The sequence below is a fragment of the Alosa pseudoharengus genome, unplaced genomic scaffold (assembly GCF_046254945.1).
Source record: "Alosa pseudoharengus isolate Yale_2024_CS ecotype anadromous, Long Island Sound unplaced genomic scaffold, YU_APseudo_1.1 YU_APseudo_1.1_scf_5, whole genome shotgun sequence".
Lineage (NCBI taxonomy): Eukaryota > Metazoa > Chordata > Actinopteri > Clupeiformes > Clupeidae > Alosa > Alosa pseudoharengus.
In genome coordinates, this window is record NW_027468837.1 from 13,978,692 (window position 1) to 14,004,949 (window position 26,258).

General features: G+C 41.5%; 2 protein-coding genes across 3 annotated transcripts; one reads left to right on the forward strand and one right to left on the reverse strand.

The window, feature by feature from the left end:
• Positions 1–1,145: 1,145 nt before the first annotated feature.
• LOC143104049 (uncharacterized) lies at positions 1,146–16,638 on the forward strand. Of its 2 annotated transcripts, none has more exons than XM_076267967.1 (6): positions 1,146–1,336; positions 2,265–2,345; positions 3,805–3,840; positions 4,246–4,407; positions 4,970–5,053; positions 13,848–16,638. In XM_076267967.1, exons 1-6 carry the CDS (start codon positions 1,238–1,240, stop codon positions 14,541–14,543), a joined length of 1,158 nt encoding a protein of 385 aa, XP_076124082.1. In that variant the 5' UTR covers positions 1,146–1,237; the 3' UTR covers positions 14,544–16,638. The 2 variants fall into 2 exon arrangements, with proteins under 2 accessions (XP_076124082.1, XP_076124084.1); XM_076267969.1 differs by having other exon boundaries at positions 2,265–2,336.
• Positions 16,639–16,999: 361 nt separating this feature from the next.
• LOC143104050 (ras-related protein Rab-5B-like) lies at positions 17,000–24,892 on the reverse strand. The gene is made up of 6 exons (XM_076267970.1): positions 24,786–24,892; positions 22,368–22,717; positions 21,589–21,740; positions 20,903–21,025; positions 20,288–20,381; positions 17,000–19,416 (listed from the first exon to the last, which is right to left on the reverse strand). The coding sequence occupies exons 2-6, from the start codon at positions 22,525–22,527 to the stop codon at positions 19,292–19,294; spliced, it is 654 nt and encodes a 217-aa protein (XP_076124085.1). The 5' UTR covers positions 22,528–22,717; positions 24,786–24,892; the 3' UTR covers positions 17,000–19,291.
• Between the last annotated feature and the right edge of the window lie 1,366 nt (positions 24,893–26,258).

A 26,258-nucleotide genomic window follows, 5' to 3' on the forward strand; every position in this document is an offset into this window, starting at 1 on the left:
CTTTCCTTATCTCTTCTCTCGGCGCGCGCGCACGCGCGCACACACACACAGCCTATATTAAGTAGGCATAGGCCTACTTCTGCCTTGAATTAAGTTGTTTATGTGCCCTTTGAATGATAGGCATCTAATGCCAATCAGTCTATAAAATAAAAAAAACTATTAGGAGTTTCAAAACTTCAAAAAAAGTAGCCAAGCCAGTCTAGCCAAAATAGGCAACATGGAGCCTACATATAGCCTACCGTAAACGTCTGGTTCCTAAATGCATTGTTCTATTTTGTACACTTTATCATTTACAGTGTAGCTACTTTGTCGCACTCATTTAAATTTAGTTAGATTACACTGATTTTACATCAGTTCCATTGGTAAGTCCAGTTTGCTAGGCCACTCCAAATCTAGCCTTTCACCCCCATCTGGCGGCTGTAGGCTACAGTGCAGAAAATTGAGCAAATTACATAGCCTATGTTATCCTTAAGAACAAAAAGAGTCACATTTTACGTTATGGTTTATTACCCTACAAATTGAAATCCCAAAAATGTCTAACTATGGAATTTTCATGCCTAGCCTAGCCTATTTAGATCCCTTCAGAACAATTAATCAATAGCCTACGTTGTTCGAACATGATGATTAGTGTCTGTTTCCTGGTGCAGGGGGGGCATCATTATTAAGAAATCGAGAAATTAAGAAAATCTCTCAATTGCTAGGCTACTTGCATAATCTCATAAGAGTATTCTCTCGAGTTGCCTCATAGCCGATAACATGTAGGCCTAACATCCGTAACATAGGCTATATCCTGCACTGCGTGGTGAGGTTGATCATTGCTTAAATGTCCAATTACAAGATTGGGAAAGCTCATTAGGCCCATATAACTCAAAAGTCAGTGCTGATGTGTCTTAAGTGTAGCCTTTTGGTTCTCTTAGCTATTCATGACAAATAGCCTTAGTAGAAAACTGTTTAGTTGTAGGCTAACTCGTCATATTCTGTTTAACTAATTCCATGGATTCCAACATCCAAACTCCTAAGATAAACCAGTGCTGGTGTTTGTAACCACGGAGAGTAGGAACCACCCACGCAGGGCCCTCATTACGCCCCACCCACCATTTCTCTTCATACAGAAGTTCAACCATCCACCCTCCCTCCCTCACCAAACAAGATATTAGCACACAGGGAGCGCAGCGCACTACCCTTACGGCATCGAGTAGCCTTCCTCAACTATCCTACCGTTCGAAATTTATGAACAATGCACTGCGGGAGTCTGGAAAGAATGGGGACACCGCGAAAAAGAACACTTTCGCGAGGAATGAGTGAGGATGAATCGTTACGACATATAATAAAGGAGGTAAGTGTGAGGAAGAAATCCTGTATCCTTCCACTGCTATGGTGGGAAGGCGTTTTTTGTTTGTTTTAGGCTACCAAAGGGTTGGTTTCCGACCATTCGGATATTATGTAAGCTAACATCTTTAAAATGTAACACAGACCACCTAATTGATCTAGTCTCGTAGCCTACCTGAGGGGGATATAATCCTCTGTTAAGATGATTACTGTAGACAGAGCTGTGTTTAGACGTCGAGTCGTGATTTTTCGTTCTAGAGATGAACTGCTTGCTTGATCAATGACTAATATCAACCCACTTAGCCTATTCATTTGTCAGAGTAATTAATTAGGCTACTTTATGTCTGGAATGGACTACAGTTTTGTGAAGAGAGGTCCTGTGTTCGATCTGTCGCACTCATGACGACAGTGTTGCAATATTTCACATATCACTGTAACACAATGATGTAATGAAGTATGATGCATATATGATGCTTTGTTTCCCTCAAAGTCTTACGACTGAACGACATTGATTTCCTTCTTTCCTTTTCAACGCTACAACGTTTCGTTTAGGGGCATTTTTGGCCAGAATTTTGTTTTTGCCGTTGCCTCTAGACTCTCCGGAAACAGTATAAAGGTAGCTGCTAGCCTTCACAGAAATGATGCGCCAGGAGTCAAACATAGACTGTATAGGCTACGCGAATATGGTCCCGTATGCTAGTGTTGGATTTGCTCAGACCTCACCTGACACAGTGATAGTAAGAATTCATATCCCATTTACTCATACCCCTGGTTGCATTTTGCTGCTGTGAAACCACAATCTGCTCCACATGTTGGTAACACATCCACACTCCACATGTTGGTAACCTCACCTTGGCCTATTTCAGTTTAAAGCCAGTGTGTGTATTTTGGTAAGCATGCTGTTGTTTTATTACCTGTGAGTTTTTGTTTTCTAGGCTGAGGAGACCACCAAACGACTGACCTGCAGTGACAGCAGATATGGATCACTGAAAAAAGGAGAGAGAGGGGTGAGCCAGGTTGGCCAGTTACCCATTTCTAAAACGGCTCTTTACCACATATGATTGCACTCTTTTGGCTCTCTGTGCCCATATATAGGCTGCGCTGTCCTTTCCTGGACACTCATGTCTTAGGGGCCGTGCACACGCCGGTGAGGTTTTGTTAACGGTTATGCCTGCATGTACACGACGCCGGCAGTTTAGGAGACTGAAACCGATAGCTTTTGAAACCGGCTTCCGAAGTGGGAACTTTTGACACCGCCGGCTAACTTTCGCCGTGTAGACGCCTGTAGGTGCGAAGGCAACTTCATGACGACATAGCCCCACCTCTCAACTCAGCCACGGCACTCGACCTGACATGTTGCTTGTCAAAACAAACCAAACCATTTATTTATCATATTAAAATGTTTTTCTTTCCCCTGTCATGATTTATGTGCACAATGTAGCCTATCAGCCTTTAGTGGCTAAGTTAGAAGCACACGTTAGCTTAACTTAGTTAAACATTAGCTTACTGCATGTTAGTGTTTTCTCCAGTGGTGCTCAGACCTAATGCAATGCGTAGGCTAAGCATTTGAAATTTCACATAGCAGTCACCTTGAAAATGAACTTTATTAGTTTAACAGTTGAATTGAAAACTGAATTGTCTGTAGTGTCCTTATTTCATGACACGGCTTAACCAGAGCACTTAGGCCTATTAGACATTCTCTGGCTTAACAAACTGTTTCAACAATGTTTTCTTCATTCACGCGAAATTATCATTAAGCTTCTGCACAGCGGCGCCATCGACTGGTCTGGCATATGCACTACAGCACATTTAGCCGGTTACACCTCTGTGTGTACACGCGAGGTTTTTTCTTGCCGGAGTCGTTAAAGGTGTGAAAGCGGTAAGAGACAATCCACCCGGCGGTGTCGTGTAAACGGCCTCTCAGTCATTCATGCGTGTGATGAAGCATGTAGCCTATGCAGCGTTCAACCCTTTAATTCACTGAAGGCCATTCACATACTGGAGTGAAGGGAAAAAATCTTTCAGCTTGGTGTCATATTTTGAATCACTTTTTATCATATTTCTATGATGTGGTTCTTGAGGTAATACATGTGCACTGAAACTATAGACTACTGTGATGCACAATGTTATTGGGATAACTGTGATGTCAGATTTGACATTGAATTGGTATGATTAAAATCACATCTACAGCATTCTCACGACGAATACATAAGATTTGTTAAGTCATGTACAAAATAGTATACAAAGCATGGTAGGCTATGTAATTAAACACATTTAGATCTTGATTTTTTATGTTAGTCTACTGGTTTCGGTTTGAGTTAAATGCTACAATTTCAGTGGTGTATGAATGCCAGATTTATAACAATGGAATCTAAATACTGTTCAAGAGATCGGAGATAAGAGATTTGCTGTGCTATGGTTGAACTGTGTTTGTATCATCTATAAAATTACCTGATTTCGTTGTGTTTTTGGCAGAGTGAAGAGGATTCACTTGCAGAGATCCCAGATATGGTAATTGCTACTTATTGCTACTACAATATGTTATTACCCCTTTCTTACTGCGTTTGAAGAGCAGCTTTTTGCCGTTAAGAGCCCTATTTTCAATGCAGTAGGCTGGATTGGAAATGTGGTAGAAACATTTTGAAGATATCAACATTAGATATTTGGAGTATATAAATGTACTGGTGTTTTTGGTGTTCCTTATGTGTAAAATAATAAATCCACCATTATGGTATCACTTTCCCAGAGTCTGCTCTGAATGTCTCGAATATGAAAACATAACATGATGATGTGGACATTGATCACAATGATCACAAGACATTGACATGACTGTCATGCTGTCCGTATGTCACAAGCTTTGTGGTTAAAATCAAAGCATTGCATTCTCATTCTCTCTCTCTCTCTCTCTCTCTGTAGATCGAACTCCAGACGAACTATGATGGTGTGCTGCAGGAACTGCGCTATCTGGAAGTTCAGCGGGAGACTCTCCTGTTCCAGGTGGACTTCCTTCAGGACACTCTAGAGGGGGCGGAGGAGATGCTTGCCGAGGCCCAGAGAGAAGCGCAAGACACCAGCTTGGTATGCTGTCACACAACCTCTGTAGGGCGTCGTGCCATAGCTTCTGCAAATGTGTAACCAGACACTTGCACTGTAGCTAAGAGCCACTGAGAGCTTAGAGAAATTGACATGGACGCAGTGTGTAATGTGATTCCTATTGTCAGCGTCTGTAATTCAGTTTAAGTAGACTTTTGTGATTATATCAGCAACACTGCCATGCTATTGATGAGATGAGGGAGATTTCCAGATTAATACTGCATAAGCAGTTTTAATCCGTTACAGTGTGGCACTCAACTGTTTTCGACTGTTAAAGACTAACTGCTCTGAATACAGTGACAGTGGGTCACTATGGCTTCAGTGAACTCTTCTACTCTAATAGATTTGTGCAGAGGCCACCCTAATGGATCTTCTGTGACCTTGATATCAATGCACATTCCTTACTGCATGCTCCATTGCTTCCTTTCTGATTTTATTTCTCTCACTCTTTCTCTGTCTCTGTATCTCTTTCTCTCTCCCTGTCTATCTTTTCCTCTCTCTCTTTCTAACACCCTCACTCACTCGCTTTCAATCTCTTCATTCACAGGAGCTGGAGCGAGAGAGAGAAGCGAGGCGAAAGTTGGAGGACATGGTCAGCTCATTAATGCAGGAGGTAGAGCGGCTGAAGGAGGTAGGACGTGAGTGTGTGAGTGTGTGTGTGTGTGTCATGGGAATGGTTAAGGCAAGGGAGGGGTGCAATTATATAATCATGTGGATGTTGAGGCACTGTTTGGCTTCCTGGTTGCAACTGTCAAGTTTTTAAATGGCTTGCTTCTGCATGCCTGCCTGGTTGCGTAACACTGTGTTTTGGGGGCAGCAGCAGTGGGGTGGGAGGGTGCTGAGTAATTTTTGCTGTGTTTTCAGAAAAGCTAAAAACAGGCACAGTCCCATATCGGCTCATATTTTATGTATAGGTGGAGTTCTTTGTTCTTTTGTAAGTTAAAATGGTGTGTGAGGATGTTTTTGTGACTGTTACATGTTGTGAGGTAGAAGTGCTATGCTAGGACTGTGCTAGAGAAATAGAACGGAAGCGAGTTGTGTTTTGCTAAAAATAAAAGTGCTCTAAACCTAATACCCATTTTATTTTCACACTACACATAGGAGTTTTTAGCTTCAGTAGTTTTATGAGTCAGGGCTGTGGCCTGCATGCTTCAACACTTTGTATATGTTACAAGTTTCACACAAAGCCATATTTGGAAATAGTCCCCATGGTCAGTTTGTTTTTAAATGGTCTGACTTTTGTATGCATGCACCAAGGACCTGTGGATCTGTGGTCAACTAGCAAATACTTTCAAAATATGGATAGAGATTAAGATTTAAGAGCTAAATTCCAGCTCAGTAGATTTTTATCTGTTTGTTATGGAAGACTGCAATGCAATCCAAAAAAGCTCACTTGTTGGTAGTGAGCGCACACAGGTCTGCTATTTTTGAACCAAACATCATCGAATGTGTGTTTTCCTGCCTAAGGACTCTGTCAATATTTTTTTGTTGGATTTGTTTTATTAAACTCTCTTGTTGGCTTGCCTGCTGGCCACTTCTGCAAAGACTGTGAGGTGCCTTGCGGTTTCAGGGCCAAATCAGGAAACAAAAGCTGCTATCCTATCCAGATCCGTGCCCTGGGGTGTTGTAACCCCCCCTTCTAACATTACGTTAATGTGCAAATGAGCGTTTGGACATACCGTTTCATTCCCCCTGAAAAGCACACTTCAGTAGTTTTCCGAGGAAATGAAAATGCTTGTCCATACTTCAGTAGTTTTCCGAGGAAATGAAAAGGTTTGTCCACACTTCAGTACTTTGTATAAACATATTTTTTTTGTATGACTAAGTTTTGTTTTTTTTGGGGGGGGGGGTGACTAATTGGGCTGTTGAGCAACATGTCAGCCATCAGAAAGCCAGTGAGTGCAAAAGCGGTGGAGGACTGAACCTAGATAGGACATCAGCTGTAGAGGAACTATGTTGGCCTATGTCAGTATGAAAATGGGAAGAACAAGCAAGCAAGATAATGTCGATTGACTGCCCTTGCGGGTTGGTGTTTGGGTTTTAAGCCTCACAAGATCAGCAGGTTTATACAAATGTTTTAAGACCATATGCTGGAAAAAAAAAGATAATTTCACAGAACTCAAGATAACCACAAATTAATGGTTTATTGACTCGGTGACCTTAGACATATCAATCAATCAGATTTATTTATAAAGCACCTTTAAACATGACTTGCATCAACCAAAGTGCTTTACAGAGACCGGTGGGAAGCAAACATATAACATAAAACAAGATAGATAGATAGCTAGAAAGATACTTTATTGATCCCTAGGGGAAATTCAAGGTCACAGTAGCATACAGACATACACACACACATTCACTAACAGCAGAAAAAGTCATTAAAAGTATATAATATAAAAAAAACACAACTAAGCAATAAGGACTGTAGAAGATAAAGAATATACTAAATATACTAAAATACAAATTATACTAAATAAAACTTAATCTAAATCAATTCTAAAAAACAGTATCCACATAGTGGGTGATTAATCAATCAGGTGCGCTTGCAATGACTGAAGCAGGGACTGAGCCTGTGGTCCTCTGTGCATAAGGTAAGGTGCTCTTTGTGAATGAGTGTCATGGTGATGGTGCAAATGAGTAAGTCAAACAGTGCAACAGTGCAAGAATAAAATCTATATATATCTATGTATAAATAACTATATTAAGAAAGGTATAAGTGTGGTCACAGTTCGGCTGTGGCATGGAGGGAGGGGTTGTGCATATGTGCTAATAAAGCACGCAAACAGTGAGGCAGAAGACAATGGTAAAGTGGCTAGTGGACAGACAGTTCAAGACATGGAGGTGGTGAAGAGGCAGACAGACTATGCGGAAAAGTCTATTTCTCCTCTTCCCTTAAGTGATGCATTGAACAGTTCAATGGCCCTGGGGATGAATGACTTCCTCAGTCTGTCTGTTGTGCAAGGCAGTGAGCGAAGTCTCCAGCTGATCAGGGCCCAGTTTCCCGATAACGACGGAGACAGACTCTTAAGAGGGTTTTCTACGATTCATCTTACGATCGTTCATTTGGATTTTCCGACTGTTTCCCAAACATGCTCGTAGCGTGAACGCGCGTGCACTGCTCTTAAGATGCTCTTAAGGGGATCCTCTAATTTGATGGTGATGTCAGGTGACTGCACGTCACAGCTATAGGCCTACCATTTAAACTTCGGATCTACACATTAATTCACATCAATTCGAAAATAGAAACACTTTGACATCTGCATGTAAGCATCCCAAGTAGGTTATATATCACACAGACATAAATAATTGTAATTATTTAAGATTAGATTGTTGCACCATGCAGTATTTTTTCCACGGTATCACTTAAGAACACATTTGAAGATAAGAAAGAAGTCGAGTAATAAAGTAAGGAAATGTGTAGGCTTACATTTTGATGCAGTGGCCTAACCACATATTCCTTTCTCTGCTTTTACCTCATAGGCCTAATAAAATATAGCCTTCACTTAGCAAAGATAATGGCAAACTATTCTGGCAACGTCTCGTTTCATAACTTGATTGCATTTTCATCACGTTATTATGACCATTAAATGTAGGCTATATTATTTTGCACGCTAAAATCTGGTTCATCAGGTAAACACAATAAAGAATGGGAACGTAAGTTGGATTATGTATTCTAAGTTGTAATTCCTCTGTATGTCCTGTTGGTGACCTCAGTGAGAAGTACTGTTAAGACGCTCTTAGCCGGTAACGAGAACTCTGGAGCACTCGAAGATCTACGAGTGTTTTCACAACGTTCTTATGCTAAGATGGTTTCGGGAAACAGTCGGCAAATCTTACGTTCGTAAGAGGGACTTTACGATGCTCTTAGGCTTAAAAAGCTTTCGGGAAACTGGGCCCACGCTCTTCTGCTTAACAATAGTGCTGTGGAGTGGATGACACTCATTGTCCAAGATGTTGATCAGTTTGTTCAGGGTCCTTTTGTCAGATATTGAAGTGATGCACTCCAGTTCAGCTCCCACTACAGAGCCAGCTTTCCTTACCAGCCTGTCAAGTCGCCCCGCATCCTTCTTCTTTGTGCTTACTCCCCAACATACCACTGCATAGAAGAGGACTCTAGCAACAACAGACTGGTAGAACATCCTAAGGAGCTTGCTGCACACATTGAAGGAGCGCAGCCTCCTCCGGAAGTACAGCCTGCTCTGCCCTTTCTTGTAGAGTGCGTCAATGTTGGCTGACCAGTCCCGTTTATTGTCCAAGTGGAGACCCAGGTACTTGTAGGTGCTTACCACCTCGACATTGACCCCATCAATGGAGACTGGTAGCAGAGTGGGCTTAGACCTGCGGAAATCCACCACCATCTCCTTGGTCTTTGAAGTGTTGAGTTGGAGATGATTGATTTTGCAACAGGGTAGGAATTTCACGGCGGCCACGACGGCCGTGGCCTCTTGCATTGGCCGTGAGGCCCCTTTGAAAATCAGAGGTTTATAGGCCACGGTGGCCATGGTGCCCCCTTCTTTCAATATTCTGCTTTGCGTCCTACTAATAGCGATTTTTATTTAGCCTGTGGCCTGTCAAAATAAGCTTAGCATTCACAGCGCAAATTAATTTAGTCTTTTACGCAGTGGAGAAAGTGACAGTGCAAGAAAGAAAGTGCGTCCAAATTCACCCATTCATCTCCGTTGAACTACTCGCGAAGTAGCCTATTCATCACACAGACATCACAAGTATCACATGAAAGAGCTTCTTCTCAGCTTTTAAACGATGTTACCCGATAATTGCTGAGTTGAACGGTTCGCGAGAAAAGTAAATAATATAATTCAATTTAATCATACATTCTACTGAAGGTTTTGCGTCCCATGATCTCCCAACCCATTCATCTCGGTGGAATACTTCACGAACCCTTCTTTTAACACACGACAAACCATATATCAGAATAAACAGCAGACCTTACCGAACACAAAGGTGTAAAGCAGTCCCCTGTACATTTAGCCGTTCCAGAGTAATCCAGTTTTAAATTTGCAGTAAATTTCGACATGCATGGATGTCTCCAAATGTGGGCTTTAAGTTTTACAATGTGTTTAAATTGTTCCACATGATTTCATAATGGGCCAAATACAAAATAAATGTTACAAATATCGCCTAGATATTGGTAAATCAGAGGACAGCTGACTGAGTTTGTGAAAGTAGCCTTAGCCTAATGATCACAAAATGCTAAGCATGCATCTAGGCTATTTGAGTTTCTTAAAGCTGAGCTGTGGTTAAATTGTTCAATACATGATTTTATAACAGGCCAAATATAAAATAAATGTTATATATAGCCTAGATATCTGTAAATATTAGATGATCAGACGATTTACAGTTCTATGTAATATATCATGTTTCATGTTTTTGTAATGTTTCATACAGTGATGCAGGTCTACTGCAGTGAATAGGCTAAATAAAACTTTGATCATTTTTATAACCTACTACTGTATTAACTTTGGCCTTGGTGCCCTGACATGTGGCCTTTGTGCCCCCCACCAAATATGCCCAACTGAAGGCCAAGTGGCCTTGCCCCCAAAATGGTGAAATTCCAAGCCTGGTTTGCACCATTGCACAAAGTCCTCCACCAGGCTCCTATACTCCTCCTCCTGCCCGTTCCTGATACACCCCACAATTGCAGTATCGTCAGAAAACTTCTGCATGTGGCAACACTTCAAAGACCAAGGTGTTGTAGCAGAAGTCAGATGTGTACAAGGATAACAGGATTGGAGAGAGCACAGTTCCCTGTGGCGCTCCGGTGCTGCTGATCACAGTGTCAGAGAGACAGTTCTTCAGTCTGATGAACTGTGGTCGCTCCGTCAGGTAATCTGTGATCCAGGTTACCAGGTGAGCGTCCACACCCATCTGCAAGAGCTTGTCTCCCAGTCTGAGGGGTTGGATGGTGTTAAAAGCACTTGAGAAATCAAAGAACATGATTCTCACAGCACTTTTCCCCTTGTCCAGGTGAGAATGTGTCCTGTGTAGAAGATAAGTTATGGCATCGTCCACGCCCACTTTCTCCTGGTATGCAAACTGTAACAGGTCTAGTGCATGGCGTACCTGGGGTCTGAGCATACCTAAGACGAGTCGCTCCATTGTCTTCATCACATGTGATGTTAGAGCGACAGGTCTGTAATCATTAAGCTCACTAGGATGTGGCTTTTTAGGGACAGGGGTGAGACATGATGTCTTCCATAGTGTTGGAACTTGTCCAAGGCGTAGACTTAGATTGAAGATGTGCTTCAGTGGCTCCCCCAGCTCAGCAGCACAGGCCTTGAGTAGCCTTGGACACAGTCTGTCAGGCCCCACTGCCTTTCTCGTGTTCAGTTTCTTTAGTTTAGCGCTCACTTGTTTTCCTGTGATGATGGGGGGTGTAAGGGGAGGGGGAGGGGTGCATCTGGGATCTGTGTGTCTGATGGCTGTTGACTGAGGTCGTTGTCGCCTCATTGTTCGTGATCGCCGTGTGGGGGAGGGGTGCAATATCCAGTGATGGTGGGGGTACGATAGCCTGTGATAGTGGAGGTGAGTGTTGCACTGGTATTGAGGGGGTGTGGGGGTGGGGGCTTGGGGATGACCACCTCCTTGATGTCCCTGTCAAGGCTACCAGAGTCGTGGACGCCTCAACAGGCAGAGGCAAGGAGGCGTCAGGCGGGGGCAGGGCATGAGGTGGTGATGGTTTAGGTCGTTGGGCGTGAGGTGGTGATGGTTTAGCTCATTGGGTGTCACCAGGATGCAGAGCTGGAGAGACTGGGAGGCTGGGATAGGGCAGGCACGCAAACAAGAGCAGTGCCTGAGTCTGCAGGGGGTGGTGGACAGACCACTCCCATTGGAGCTGGAGCAGGGCAGTCAAACCTGTTGTAGAAGTGGTTCAACTGGTTCGCCCTGTCCAGGTCCCCCTCCACAGAGCTGCTGCTCTTCTTCAGGCCAGTTATAATTTTCATGCCGTCCCATGCCTCCTTCATGTTGTTTTCCTGCAACTTCTGTTCCACCTTCCTTCTGTAGTCCTCCTTAGCCTCCTTCAGCTTGACTTTGAGTTCCCCTTGCACGCGCCTCAGCTCTGCCATGTCCCCCTCTCTGTATGCCATCTTTTTCCTATTAAGAAGGGTCTTGACATTGCTGGTTATCCAAGGCTTGTTATTGGGAAAGCAGCGTACAGTTCTGGTGGGAACAACAATGTCCATACAGAAATTCAGGTAGTCAGTTGTGCACTGTGTGACCTCCTCTAAGTCCTCTCCATTCTGTAACACACTCCATTCAGTGCACTCAAAGCAGTCTCTCAGAGCCTCATCTGCTTCAGGTGTCCACTTTCTGAAGGTGCGTGTGGCAGCTGGTAGCCTCTGTACTTTGGGCTTGTACATTGGCTGGAGATGAATGAGGTTGTGGTCTAACTTTCCCAGAGGGGGGAGGGGGTTTGCACTGTATGCATGCCTCACGTTTGTATACATGAGGTCTATTGTCCTGTTTTTCCTTGTAGGGCAGTCAAGAAACTGGTAGAAATTTGTGAGTGTGGAATCCAGTGTTATGTGATTGAAGTCGCCAGGCATCAAAAAAGGCATCACTGTGTTGGGTTTGAAGCCTTGCGATTGTGGAGTGGATGACGTCACATGCTGTATCCGGGAGAGCTCGAGGTGGAATGTAAACACAGACAGCAATTGCATGCGAGAACTCCCTCGGCATGTAGTACGGACGGAGACTAACCGCTAATAACTCCACATCCTTGCAGCATACAGTTTCCTTCACTGTAACATGCATAGGCATATGAGTAATTTAGCCATGCAAAACCACAAGACACAAAGAATAAGATTTCACTTATCCCACATCATCAGTAGGAACTTGATATTATGTGTTTGTGTTAATGCCAGACATCTAATTTAGTAAGTAAGTGATTGTGCTTTCACCATTACTAGGGGTAAGCATTCTTACTGTACATGTTGTACTTGTTTAGTAGGAATCTTTATCTGGAATAAATAGGGCTGCAACAGTTAGTTGGCAACTATTTTGGTGATCGTTCAATCGTTTTTTGTAGAGTACCTCAGAATCCTCTGATTGCAGCTTCTTAAACTTGATTATTTTCATTTTACTTTTTACTTACATTTTACTTACTCCTCAGTAAACTAAATATATTTGGCCTGTGGACAAAACAAGGTATCTGGGGACATAATCATGGTCTTTGGGAAATGATCATCGCCATTTTATTTTACCGTTTTTTGACATTTTATTGGCTAATCGACAGATTTATTGACTATGAAAATAATTGTTCGTTGCAGCCCTAATTTGGAACATGGTGCTCTGATGAAGGATGGTTCAAAATGCATTTGGAAACTGTACCCCTCAAACCTCTATCAACAACACTAGGCCAACGCTGAACTTGCATTATTTATTGCACTTACCATATAGGGATTTTTTTATTATTTTTAAAGCAATTGCCCTTTCTTTTTCCCTGGCAATGGGTTAGGTCAAAATGACTATCAGTTCTGCTATCTTGATTTGTTCATCATTGAACACTTCCTCTTAAACATCTGACAGATTACTAATGTTGTGGTGTACATGATTTCAAGGGTTTAATGCAAAATTCTGATAAACAGGTTTTTAATGATTCCTAAGAATTTCCCACTGATAAGTTTGCCAAAATGTTGCTAAACAGGAAGTGAATCAATGATTTAGAAAAAGTTTAAATGTTTCACTTTATCTAACTGACCATGTACCTTTCATCATTTCTTATGCTGAGACAGACAGTACATCTCACACTGTTAGTGATGTACATAATTTTAAATGGCTAAATACAGTTTAATTTGTTTTATTTAAAAAAATATTTGAGAGAACGAGAGAGAGAACTGGGAAATGACCCGGGTTGGAGTCGAACCCCAGTCCCCATGGGCATGTGGACCCGAATATGGTATGGGCGCTGTAACCAGTTCCACCACAGTGCCCCCCTATATGTAGTTACACGGGTACACTATGCAAGATTTTCACCTTAACATAACCTTTACGAAGCCAATTTGATGGTAAACAAACTTGTAATAGGCAAATCGTTCACCCATGCAACTTCAAGAACGGCGGCCCTACAAATCTTACGAGAATCGTGAAACATTACCTTGTCAGTAGATATACCTCTTTGGAGAAAATGTTTGCCTTTTGCTAAACCTGCATAGTGTAGGCTACCTTTTTAAAAAAAAGTACCCTCATAACTCCTGATAACAATGAATGCCATGGCCAGGCAGGTCAGGTCTTGCACCTGGATTTATAAGGTGACTACACCTTAACAACTTAACCAGCAAGCTCACACAACTTGTTAGTTTACATATTGGGTTGGTTTTGTTTATTCGTGGCTGAGTGGCAGGAGCACTAGATGACTCATCCGTTGATAGTCAGTTAACGTGCCCTCTGTTCTTCATTGCCCACAGGAGAGAAACAGCATCCCAGCGGTCCCGGTCTACACTCTGATTAGGGACGACACCCAGGAGACTGTAGCTAAGGAGAGCAGAGACACACAAACAACACCGCCACCTCAGAACAAGACTCAGCCAGAGGGTACAACACAAGAGGCGCCTTTCACTCTGGTGCGATTGGACAGTACGCCCGTCACTCCAGGCACTACAGACGGTCAAGCAGACAGTTCAAGTGGAGGGCTGTTGTCCTTCTTCAAGAAAGGAAAAGGGGACCAGGCTGAAGATGACCGCTCAGGTCCTACCTGGATCCAGAATGCCCCCATGGGGACATCGGTGGATCAAGATCCTGCTCAGGAGAACAGGGCACAGGTGGAAACCAGCGATGGCCCGTTGGCTAAGCTCACCAAGATGGTGAAGAACTTCGGTCACACGCCATCACTGGACCTGTCTGAACAGCCAGTGCAAGAGGGAGTATTTCGAGGCAACAAATCCACTGGAGAAGACCCAGACGACAACGATGAGAGCAGTGGCTACGAGGATGCGCAGTCAGACCTTCTGGAGCAAGAGGCCCTTGCAGGTGCCTCCACACCAGACGGATCTCCAGACAGGGGTTTCCCGGAGGATGAGCTGGCAGATGAAGATGGGGGCGTGGGGACCAATACGGGAGAGCCAGGGAGCCCCAAACCAAACGATTCTTGTGTTTTGTCTTAAATTCAGGACTTTTGCGATTACCTCATCTCAATGTGTTACTGTCTACTGACCTGAGATTGCTTTTTATCAAGCATTATATAAGTCTTATATGATATTACTCAGGCCCATGGGCACCAGTTATTTACGCTGAAACACCAGTGCTGCATAGGAGAAGTTCTGAAACAGGCAGTACATATGAAATAGTCTGCTCTTGCACAATACCACGCTCCAGATCAGTTTTTTTCCCTCTTGCTACTTTCTACTTTGCCTGTTGTGAAAGAAGTGCTGAGAATCTGCAGTCGCCGCTTCAACCATCGGCCACCAGTGGATCGCCCCCAAATAATTAATAGCTGACCTTGGACCGATTCGACTTCCCCTCCCGTCGGCCTCAGAAAGGTCTTTGTCAACACTGTGCGCTCTCCTGGGCGTCATCAGACAAAATGGAATTTTGCGAGCTGAGCACTGGCTGTTCTTTGGCTCTATCCCTCTTTTGACATCAACACTGAGACACGGTTTACATGCTGCTCCTCTCCCACACAATCTTGTTGCGATGGCGCTACATGGTTCGGATATAATCAGTCACCTCACAGACCATCAGATATCACAAGGACGACAAAGATTTGTTTGGCAGAGGTCAGCCTTTTAAATATGACTACACTGCTTACGACTTATGACATTTGTCCAAGGTCTACACTTTTAATCTTTTAACCGTGGAAAAGGAAAAGCCTGCTGTTTATGTCCATACAGATAATGGCAATGACAGTGTACACTATAGTAATAATAATATTGTGATAATAGTTATATAATACTATTTTTAGCATCAGGGTTACATGGAGGGCATGAGAGTGACATGTCTTTGATTTCATCACATAGATATGTTAGATTTTATTTGTTATATTTGTACTTTTATAACAGATATTTGCTGATTCTAAAGAAAGGGAATACATAACCCCTCAAAGAGAGTACCTTTGGCTTCTTTGAAACACTTATTAGGGACCTTGAAAAGGGAAACAGTGCCTTTCAACAAAATCTTAATGCTTTTCAGAAACAAAAAATAACTTTCAAAACGAGGAATATCAAAACATGACACAAACTTAACACGGTGGGAAAAATATTTTCTCTGAAGGCTATGACAAATCAGTAAGAAGTACATTCCAGTGGCTTTGTTTTGTTTGAAACACAATGAGTCATGACTGCATGATCGGCTAATCAGTGATGTCCTTGAACTGTTGTTTGCTTTGGGTGCCGCTGTACAAAGTACTGTACCTTCTGGGAGAGGCCTTGTTTTGTTTGTTTAAATATAGACATTGCAGGACAATGTCTCTATTAACCTCTAACCCCTTAGAATAAGGTAGTTTCTGTGACATTTCACCATTTTTGTTATTGCTATCTTCTGTATGAGTGTAATTCGCTGTTTTAAACAAACTTTTAATTGTTTTATTTGCAAGGCCTCAGAATGCTTTGATTTCACATGAATTTAAAAATGTCTAGATGTTATTTGTTCTTTTGTTACAGTGTCTTACAAATAACTTTGTGTCTTACTTACAGTCTAGTGTCTTTAACAGTTTTGTAGGTCTAGTTTAATTTGAGCTAAGAATTGTAAACATAGACCATATATTGGCTCATGTGGTACAGTAATGCAAACACCTCCATGTTTCACTTCCTGATTTTCTTTAATTATTTGGTAAATAAGTCAGTTTTTAGCATCTCATTCGTTCGTCAGCTGTGTAGAATCAGTCAGACATGTCCCTTTATGGCAACTTGACTCAAAGCACCTTGAATCTTTTAAGTAAAAAAATAAAACTGCACATATTTAGTTGAACTGTGCGTTTCATTTCTTCTGTATAATTTAAGGAAGTCTGGTGAGGGGCATGCTAAATAAGCTTTACGCTGTTAGTCATGTGGTTTTGCACTTGCTGACAGGATTTGTTGCACAACTGATGATGCTGTATGTCCTAAGGCTGCATGGTTTTAGTAAGCTTAGTGGCAAGAACATGGACACCTATTTTCACCCACGGGATGTGTATTATGAGATGTATTTTGTACACTTCCAATGGATTTACTGTCTGGGCATGTGGGTGTGCAAATCATTAAAATAATACATCTACAGTCAAAATGGTTCTCCTATGCTGTCCTTCATGTTGTGAAAAACCTGTACCTTAACACTCTAGGTTATTCTTGGTTAACGAGTTAGAAGTACTAACATGACTACTCACCTTCATTTTATTATTACCTCACAAAGCAGCGCTCTGATAAAAAAAAATTCAGATAACTTCCAAATGCCTTTAAGGCATAACCATATTTGCATGTATTTGTGCATCCATTACTTATCTTTCCAAATGACATGCTGACTTTGTTTAGTGCAGGAAGCAGTGTGGGTGTAGCACCTGTTGGCATACCAAGCATGGCTTGCTATGTTTTAGTCATCTGCTAATAACTAGCGAATGTACAAGACATTAAAAATGTACACACAGAGGTAATAAGAAAGGCAATTTATTTATAAACATAAAGACTGTATGATTTGTTTAAAATAACTCTTAATTACATTTAAATACATAGGAACCTTGCAAGCATATTAACTAACTTGATTGTCCATATCCTTGCAGTGTGAGTGAAGGTAATCTTTTGAATCATGAGTGATTCATTGATTTCCAACAAGAAAGGTATAATGATATATTTCATATTGAATAATATTTTTTTTTAAAAACAAGCTAGTTCATTATTTCTAGACAAATGATCATATCTGTACAGATGCATTACAACTGCCAATACAATGGCTTTAAGAATGAAAGGCCTAAATGAACAAGAACAATGGTGAATATGCAATGATATGCATACATGAATATTGTTCCAAAGGTAGTAGGAAATAGATACAAAAATAAGGCAACAATAAAATGCATCCATCTAAAAATGGCAGGAATAGTGATGCAATGTAGCCAATCATTTAAGACATAATGAAATCATAATTTCTGTGCAAACATGCATTGATAGGCTTAACATTAAGCTTCTGAAATCTAGCTACAGAATGAGTATACATGTGTGGTACCAGAAACAAAACACCTGATAGTTTGTTGCTGTTGACCATTCATAGTCTTATTAACTTGGCTAACACTGTTACAATCCACTGGCTTATATGAGGGACTGGCAGCTAGCTGGCCCACTAGCAGTCACCTAAAAGACTCATGGTTGTGTCATCAAACAGCAATGTCTGATGCACTGGTACCTACTCCTCCTGACGATATACTATTCCACAGTATTTAGTTGCAAACTAAATCCTACTGTACATAACCGGATAAAGGACTTGGTTAATTGAATCAGGTGTAACATAATAGGACTGAAACTCAACCCTGCAGGAGGGCAGTCTCGACGCCCACTGACAACACAGGTTAATGACAGAGGGATCATGGAGATTTTGTGACGGGGTTTGTTCAGTGAAGTGCTACTACTAATCTCTTTATGGTACTTGTGCCCCTTTGACTCCCTTGGCTTCCTCTGCTATGGCATGTTCTCTTGGCACGACCCCCTGCCCTGTGGAGCGGAAGCTTATCTGACAAACAGAAGCTGGCACTGATGGTCTTTGGCTTCGGTTCAACTAGAGGGAACCTCCATATGTTTGTGAGAGAAATGGCCTTTTAAGGATACTTATGTGTTTGTGTGTGCTTCAGTTACCCCCTGTTCCTTTCTCCTTCTTTTCCCTTATACGGACCATTGATTCCTGCTTACTCAACAGCTTGCATACCTAATAAAGTGATTGCTTAACTTACTCTGTCAATCTGGCTAAATTAGAGAGGCACTGGCAATACGTTGGAGACATTGCCAGGAAGCGGGAGTCCAGAGTAAGATTTCCCATAATAACCCCTATCAAAATCACTCTTGGATGCAGGTCAACTGGAACTTTGGCGTTCTGTGTTAGATAAGACAGTCAATTAGCCATATGATTATAATATGGTGTAAAAATACATTAATGGTGTAAGGTGTAAAAAGACTCATACTAAGGCATAATCATTTTAGGTAGAAAATACAGGGACAGCAATTAAATTGGATTTGGACAAAAAACAATTCATATATGACGTAATTACAAGTCAGATGGCTAAGTTTTCTTTTTACATGTGTATAGAATTGGCGTCATGCTGCTTATCTCTCCATGTTATCAGAAGTACTATGAGTTTTGTATCTGTGGAAACAAGTTATCATATCATATCCTGCTATCCATCAGAATGCATGTGCTTACAATTTGGTTATAGTTTAACAGAATAGATATGAATTAAACAGTCCCTCCAGGATTGTGCAACCTTGCCATTTTGCAAATTTAGGCAAAATCAAGGATTGATGTAGGATGTAATACACAAGTCGTGCATACATCCCCAACATGTGCAACTGACTTTTGCTTAACTCAAAATAATCACAATTATAACAGCAATCCCACAGCAAATTCAGTAACTTTAGGCCTCAACAATCACAACAAACCCCTCGCAAGATCCTGGTGGCACTAGTTAATGAACCAAACTCCATGACAAATTTTCTTAATAAGCAGTGTTTAGGTGAAGAACAGGAACTTCATTCTGTTAAGAGTGTGAATGTCATTTTTCCCTGGCTCACTTTCAACATCTGCCCCCCCCTCCCCTTTTATCTATCCCTCCCTAGTCCTCCTCTCGTCACCCCATCCTTTTCTATCCTTCCTTTAACATTGAGCTGTCACATTCTGTGCTCATTTCCCGTCTTCCCACCCTACCTGTTTCCTCTCTCTCTCCTCCCTTTCCCCGTCCTCTTTAGTTCCCACAGCACTGGGTCTTGCTGGTCTGAGTGGACTGGTTGAGGTCCACTCCTCGGCCTGCACGGCCCGGCCCTGCAGCTCCTGGCCCTGCCGGAGGTTCGCTCTTTGGCAGCTTCTTAGCTGAGAAAGGAAAACCGTAGTACATGTATAATAACCACAACAACAACAACAATAATAATAACAGTAATGAAAAATTTAATAGTAATATACTTTTCTGGGCACTATTTGTCTTTGTTACATTTTTATTAATATTTTTACATTATGCCGTGTTCGCTTAAATTACCTGTTTGGATTATCTTGATTACTGATGGAAAAATTACATTGATAAAACATTGATTATGTCAGTGAAAATGTAAATAATGTGCCCCAAGTGAAACAAGTTTTAACACTGTGTTATGTTGTTATATACACATTAAAGAGACAGATTACAAAACAACAATATTCTCATATCCTCTAGGGCAGTAATAGAAACAACAGCCCAACATGATATTTATGCTGGTATGGTGATAGTTATGGTATCTACCATAGATATGATTTCACCTAATAGAACCTAATGGACAATGGTTTTTATATCTATGGTATCTACTCTCTGCTTTCTTCCATTGGTGTGTAGATGTAGACTGCGGAAATATCACATCATAAATGCTGGAAGAGGAAGTAAACTGCCATGTTTGTTACTGGACGCCTAGCTTTCCATCTATTCAGAAGTCAGATAAAGAAAACAAACACCGCAAGCTATTGACAGAGAGTTGCTCATTCAAAAGTAAACAGAGCAGCAATGGTGGCATTCACATGGTAAGTAACTAAGTATTTTTCCCAGCAACATTTATCTCATTATCAGATGGGAACTGCCATGAAAAGTCCACCACTGTCACAATGCAATATGGAGTTCACTCTCTGACACTGTCCCCTAGTGTCTGCATAGAGTCAGTGCATGAACAGAGAGGGTCACAGCCCTGCTGTAGAGAGGCTTCGAGGGAACATCACTTACCTATGGCCATGAAGAGGTCATTGACATTCATTGCAGTTTTGGCAGAGGTCTCCATGAACAGCAGGCTATTATCATCTGCATAGGCCTGCGCCTCCTATCACAGGAAGTAACACAGCTGCAATGACTCATGAACATTATGATTGTAGTGCACAGAGGGGAAGGCTTGTGCAAGGGACTTTTCTTTCATACCCTTAATTTAGATACTGACCCACACTTTCCAGGCAATTCTTCTGACCAAATAATGACCAAGTAATAACCTGAGCCTTTATCTTATCCAAGTCCTATACAGACAATATGTCTTATTTGAAAAGGAACATTATTCAGAGATGTAAAAGTGTGAGCCAGCAAACTTTATTCCCGCTAATAAAAGTCTTTACAATGACAAGGATATGCAAGTATACAACTTCTTCCGACCACAGAAATATGTAATATACCCAACACCAACACAGTAAAGGCATGGGCATATCCTGCAAAGTCTAATTTGGTATAGACCAAAAAACAAAATATTTATTGTGTGAGATGTTGCACATCTAGCATGGTAGGCTAAAATACTACTCTTTGTGAAGTATAGAGATAAACAAAGGAGTCCATCTTTCTGCAAAGAGCACACGCTACCTCATACTCCACGGTCCGGTTGGCTGATAGGTCAGCTTTATTTCCAGCCAGGGCAATCACAATGTTTGGGCTCGCCTGCCTCTGCAGTTCACTAACCCAGGTCTTCGCCCGACCAAATGTATCCTGCACAAGAAGCCACAACAAAGAGTTACAATTACAACTTCTGGGATAATGTACAGATTTAGTAAAAGTTTCTTCTTTTACCCTCCAGGTTTTATATTTTAGGTGTAGAGTCATTAAAATAAACAAAAAATGTTGAATGAGAAAACTGCTTTCCTGATCATGCTGTGAGGGCAGGTATTCAACAACAGGTAATGATAACAAAACAGTGTAAATAGCTCCCTAGAAGAATTTTGCTTTGAGAATAGATAGCGATGAGTTTTCTAAGTTATTATACCCTTTGCATAAACAAACAAATGCGCTCCTAAGGCATTACCGGTGGCACAAAGAACAACGTTGAGCTAGGTTAATGGTAACTTAAGGACAAACAAAAATGTAAAAAAAAAAAAAAAGTTTTAGAATCAACAGCTTTGTAGAGCATTACGCTGAAGTCCAATTCATTTTCATTTCAAAGTACCTGCATTGGTTTTGAATGTTTCAACCAGAAACCCTCTAGGAACAGCCTTAAACGGGCTATAACTTCCAGTACTCTTTGTGCATAGTGTTAGTGTGAGAATGTTTCTTACTGTGTTGGTCATATCGTACACCACAATGGCAGCCTGTGCTCCTCTGTAGTACATCGGTGCCAGGCTGTGGTATCTCTCCTGTCCTGCCGTGTCCCAGATCTCAAACTTCACTGTGGTGTCATCCAAACAAACTGTCTGTGTCAGGAAAGCAGCTGAACAGAGGGACAGACAGAAAGAGAGAGAGAGAGAGAGAGAGAGAAAAAAATAGAGAAAAAGAGAGGTTGTTGCTCTTAGTTGTTGCTTTCTGAAACATTTCAGGTCTTTACTACAAAAAATGTTAATTTTGAAGCATCCAGTTAATAACTGGGGAAGAAGTATTTAGTTCTGACAAGGTCCACAGTAACCAGTGTCCACTTGAGCTTATGAATAGAACCCAATTATAATGGGATTTGCATGCCCCACTTCATCGCATTTTCAGCCAAATGACTGACACCAACTCAAAAGAGCAGGGGACTGAAGTTAATGTTCTGCGTAGAGAGCACATGAGTAGCTGCATTGTTTATTTGCTGCCCTCTACAATGAAGAAATTACCAACTTCAGACAAAAGCATCTATTTGTCCATGACTGTGTTTTTGGTCTATAGCTAAGTCCGTCTAGTTTTCATTGTCACATAATAGTTGTCAGGTGAAGTGTTAAGAGTATATAAAGGTCAAGTCAGATAAAGTAATGGGAAGTGGAGTATGATCGATCGTGTACTTATGCAGATTTATACAGACTGACAGGTAAAGTCTCTTTTCACTTGCATGAAAAGGCTACAGAGTCGGAGGAGTGATCCATACCTCCAATGGTGCTCTCCTGAAACTCCTGGAATTGTCCTTTCACAAAGCGCAGGACCAGGCTGGATTTTCCAACTGCCGACTCCCCAAGCAGCACCAGCTTAAACTGGCAGACCTTGTTGGCGGGGGACTGGCCGTTTGGCCGAACGGGACGCGCTGCCATGGTGGCTGTGGGGTGATGAGGTGGGGGATGGGAGATGATGCTGGAAAGGGGGGGGGGGGTGTGCAAGAGAGGGAGGGAGAGCGGTGACAGCTGGGGAGGAGAGGACGGGCGGAGGGGTGGAGGTGGAGGGGCGTGGGGGTTACAGAGGTCCCCTCTCACGGACAATGAGTCCCGTCTGCCAGATGAAAATCTACAAGACAATAAAAGAGGACAAAAAAAGACAACAGATGTATGCCATGATTCAAGCACTTCAATCATATTAGTAGTAACCATCACTGGAGGGAAGCACTGATTAATCAGTCCTAGGTATACTCTGATGTAACACTCTAGAAAACAATTCCTTTTAGTTCCTCTGGGACCACCAGCAGGAAGCTACATTTAGAGAACTATGACACAATAGTTTTGCCTTATGCACACTCTTAAAGATCCGCGATTCTAATGGCACACACAAATTCTGTGTATCATTCAAACAAGCATCTAGCTCTACCTTAGATGTGTGTGCGCCGTTCATTGTTCGCATACTGGTGCATAAAACGGGAAACCAACAAGTGGCTAGGACCGAGCCATAAACAGTTTAACATGTTAGTTAAAGTACACGCAAGGGAGGGGTGTAATTTAATTGGCTGTTGAACTCACATACCAGTAGGCCTAAGTACTACCTCTTCAGTTTTTGCCAGAATCGAGGAAAGTAGACTAATTGTAACCTCCATTTCACTAATCAACACAGATTGGTAAGGTCCATTCAACGAAGAGGCTACACGAAAGTGTACATTATAAGTACGCCCTTCTAAAACTAACGACGCTGTTGGCGTTTTACGCCGATTGGATATTCGACAGATACCGGTATTCAAAATATTTATTAGGGACCATCTATAAAGTACCTTCTGAATTACCTTCATAACATTTTTTTGTCAATAGCTTTGACATCATGTGACATTCTGATTCCAAATCAATGCAGAATAGTTCTCCTATGTGTGACTAATCACACATGCCCCTGTTTATGGGCTTTTTTCTGCACACTCTATTTTTTATTTAAGGAACAGTCTCCTTTTTTCAATACCTCCCAAGCCATGTGATCTAGTGACTCCAAACAAATGCAGAATAGTTCTCCTATATGGGACTAATCAGACACACCTTTTTATAACCATTGTATGCACACTCTGTTTTATATTCATATTTTAAAGGAAATACATTATTTCCTATATAAAACATTCTACTTTTTTCAATACCTCCTAAGCCATGTGACCTAAGCTGCTTTCAGACACGTCCTAGTATATGCAGAGCTTTGTCAAACGGAGGTCAAAATGTCAAAATATTAATATAAAAAAGAGTGTGCATACAATGGCTATAAAAGGAGGTGTGTCTAATTAGACCCATATAGGATAACTATTCTGCATTGGTTTGGAGTCACTAGGTCACATGGCTTGGGAGGTATTGAAAAAAAGTAGAACATTTTATATAATAATGCATATTCTTTAACATATTAATATAAAGTAAAGTGTGCATACAATGGCTATAAAAAAGGTGTGTCTGATTAGTCCCATATAGGAGAACTATTCTGAATTGGTTTGGAATCAGTAGCCTAGGTCACATGATGTGAAAGCTATTGACAAAAAATGACTATAAAGGTAGCCCTAAATCAGAAGGTAGGCTACTTTATAGACGGTCCCTAAGTAGGTCTACTGGAAGCAAGGAGATGGGCTATCTGTTTGTAGGCCTACACTGTCTGCCAACACTGGGTGAAACCGGCCGCAATGAATATTTTCAATAGCTTTCGAATATCCAACATCAAACTAACTTCACCTCGGTGGCGTTTACGTGGCTACAAGTTTTATGGATCATGCAGGCGACTCGAATGCATAGACTCTAATGGAAGGGTTTGAATCTGACTGTCAACAACGTCACAGACTTCACATCTTTGCACCGCCGCCGACATAAACTTAACTCAATGCTCTCAGTTCCAACCACTGAACTCAGAGCAATAGCCTAGCATGAACTCGACCTCTTCCAAATTTTTCCAAATGCAGAACATGTTTATTTACCACCCCTTCCCCCACTTCTACTGTCCACCCTTGTCACCCAAACAGTCCGAGCCCCACCCCCTCCTCCTGCCGAGCCTTGAAGAAATCACAAAACATCGGGTTCCCCGAACAGCGCCCCAGTAGGTCGACCCGCAATCCTTTACTCAGTAGTCATCATCGATGCCACCACTGTTGGCATTAGGAACCCCCACAGGACATACTGGAAGTATCACGTACCTATCACCAAAGCGTTTCTTCCTTTCAGTTGCTTTTTCCGTTGTACAACGCTTTTTGCGTTGACTTGTCTAGTTGTTCCACTGTCTTGGGCGGTGACTGACGGACAACTTGACCCAATGGGAAGTGGAGACTTCCTCTCCTCATGAATTTTGGACAAATCATGAGTGAGGGTATGCGTCAGTGCAACCTACCGAGTCGGAGTCTTATAGCACACGGTGCATTATTCTTATAATTTTTAATTTACAATCCATTCGATAGTTAGATTAATTGTATTGTAGGCTACAGGGAAATGTTCCAAGACACCCTCTAACTTTAAATGACACATACAATTGGTCAACCCAGTAATTCACTTTCAGTACAAATCCTAACAACTGATCTCCAAAACTGTTCAGTGATTCATGATATTTAATTATGGCAGCCTATATAATTATTCATCGTTAAGACCTATATTTTTCTGGACAGATGTCACGTTCCTGGGTCAAGTTCCTGGATACAAATTTATAAGGCACTCTTCTGGCCCCTACCCCAACTGAACCATCTTTGTATTTCCTTTCTCTCTTCCAGCAATTTCACTTTTATTTGTGGAATTCCTTCAACAGAATTAATTCAGCTCTCTATCCAGTGGAATAATTATGTTGAGTTGTTGATCAAAGTGAAACGAGTTTTGTGTATGTTTAAGTTTATGTGTATAGTTCTTAACAGACACTTCTGTCCAAAGTAAATATCAATCACATTAACATTAAAAGTAGCCTAACAGTTTAAAGAAAAGTCATGGCCTACAAGAGTATTTTGACTAAATAGAATGTAACATACAATAACCATAAACGTACACAAATCACAACTCTAAGGAGAAATTAGTTAGATAGGCTACAAGATAATTAATGAGTAGGCGAGACACTTTTTGAAGATCTCAAGCCTTGGTAGGAAGAGCATTAGGTAAATTATTCCATCAACAAAGAATCACAGATGGAAATTGACTGTGACCTATTAGTGAGGGTTGAATAGTGTAGGGTAAACCGACATCCCTTTGTGACTGAGGCTTATCTCAGGCTAGTCTAGGCCTACTCCACTCATGGTCCTCTGGTTCTCCATAGATTGTGTGCATGTGCTCAGAATGCATACACTATTCCAGCCTGTTAGGAGATTGCTGATTGGTGGATTAGATCAAATATAAGCATAATTTTGCCAAAATATATGTGGCCTTAATTACTTACAGTGCAGTGCCACCAAGTTTAGTCTGGTGTTTCCACCCTGTCATTCTTCCTGTGTTAACTGTGACCTGAACATCCACAATAGGGATTAATTTACAAAGGAAAACTCTGGCTTCAGCCAGGTAACAATGTAATGAAATAACATAGTAATGTATGAATAATGAAATTATTAACACAGTAATGAAATGACCTGTGTTAAGTGCACAATGTTGGACAATGCAGTTAACTGGGTTGAAAAAGGAGACACAAAGATTTTTCAGGT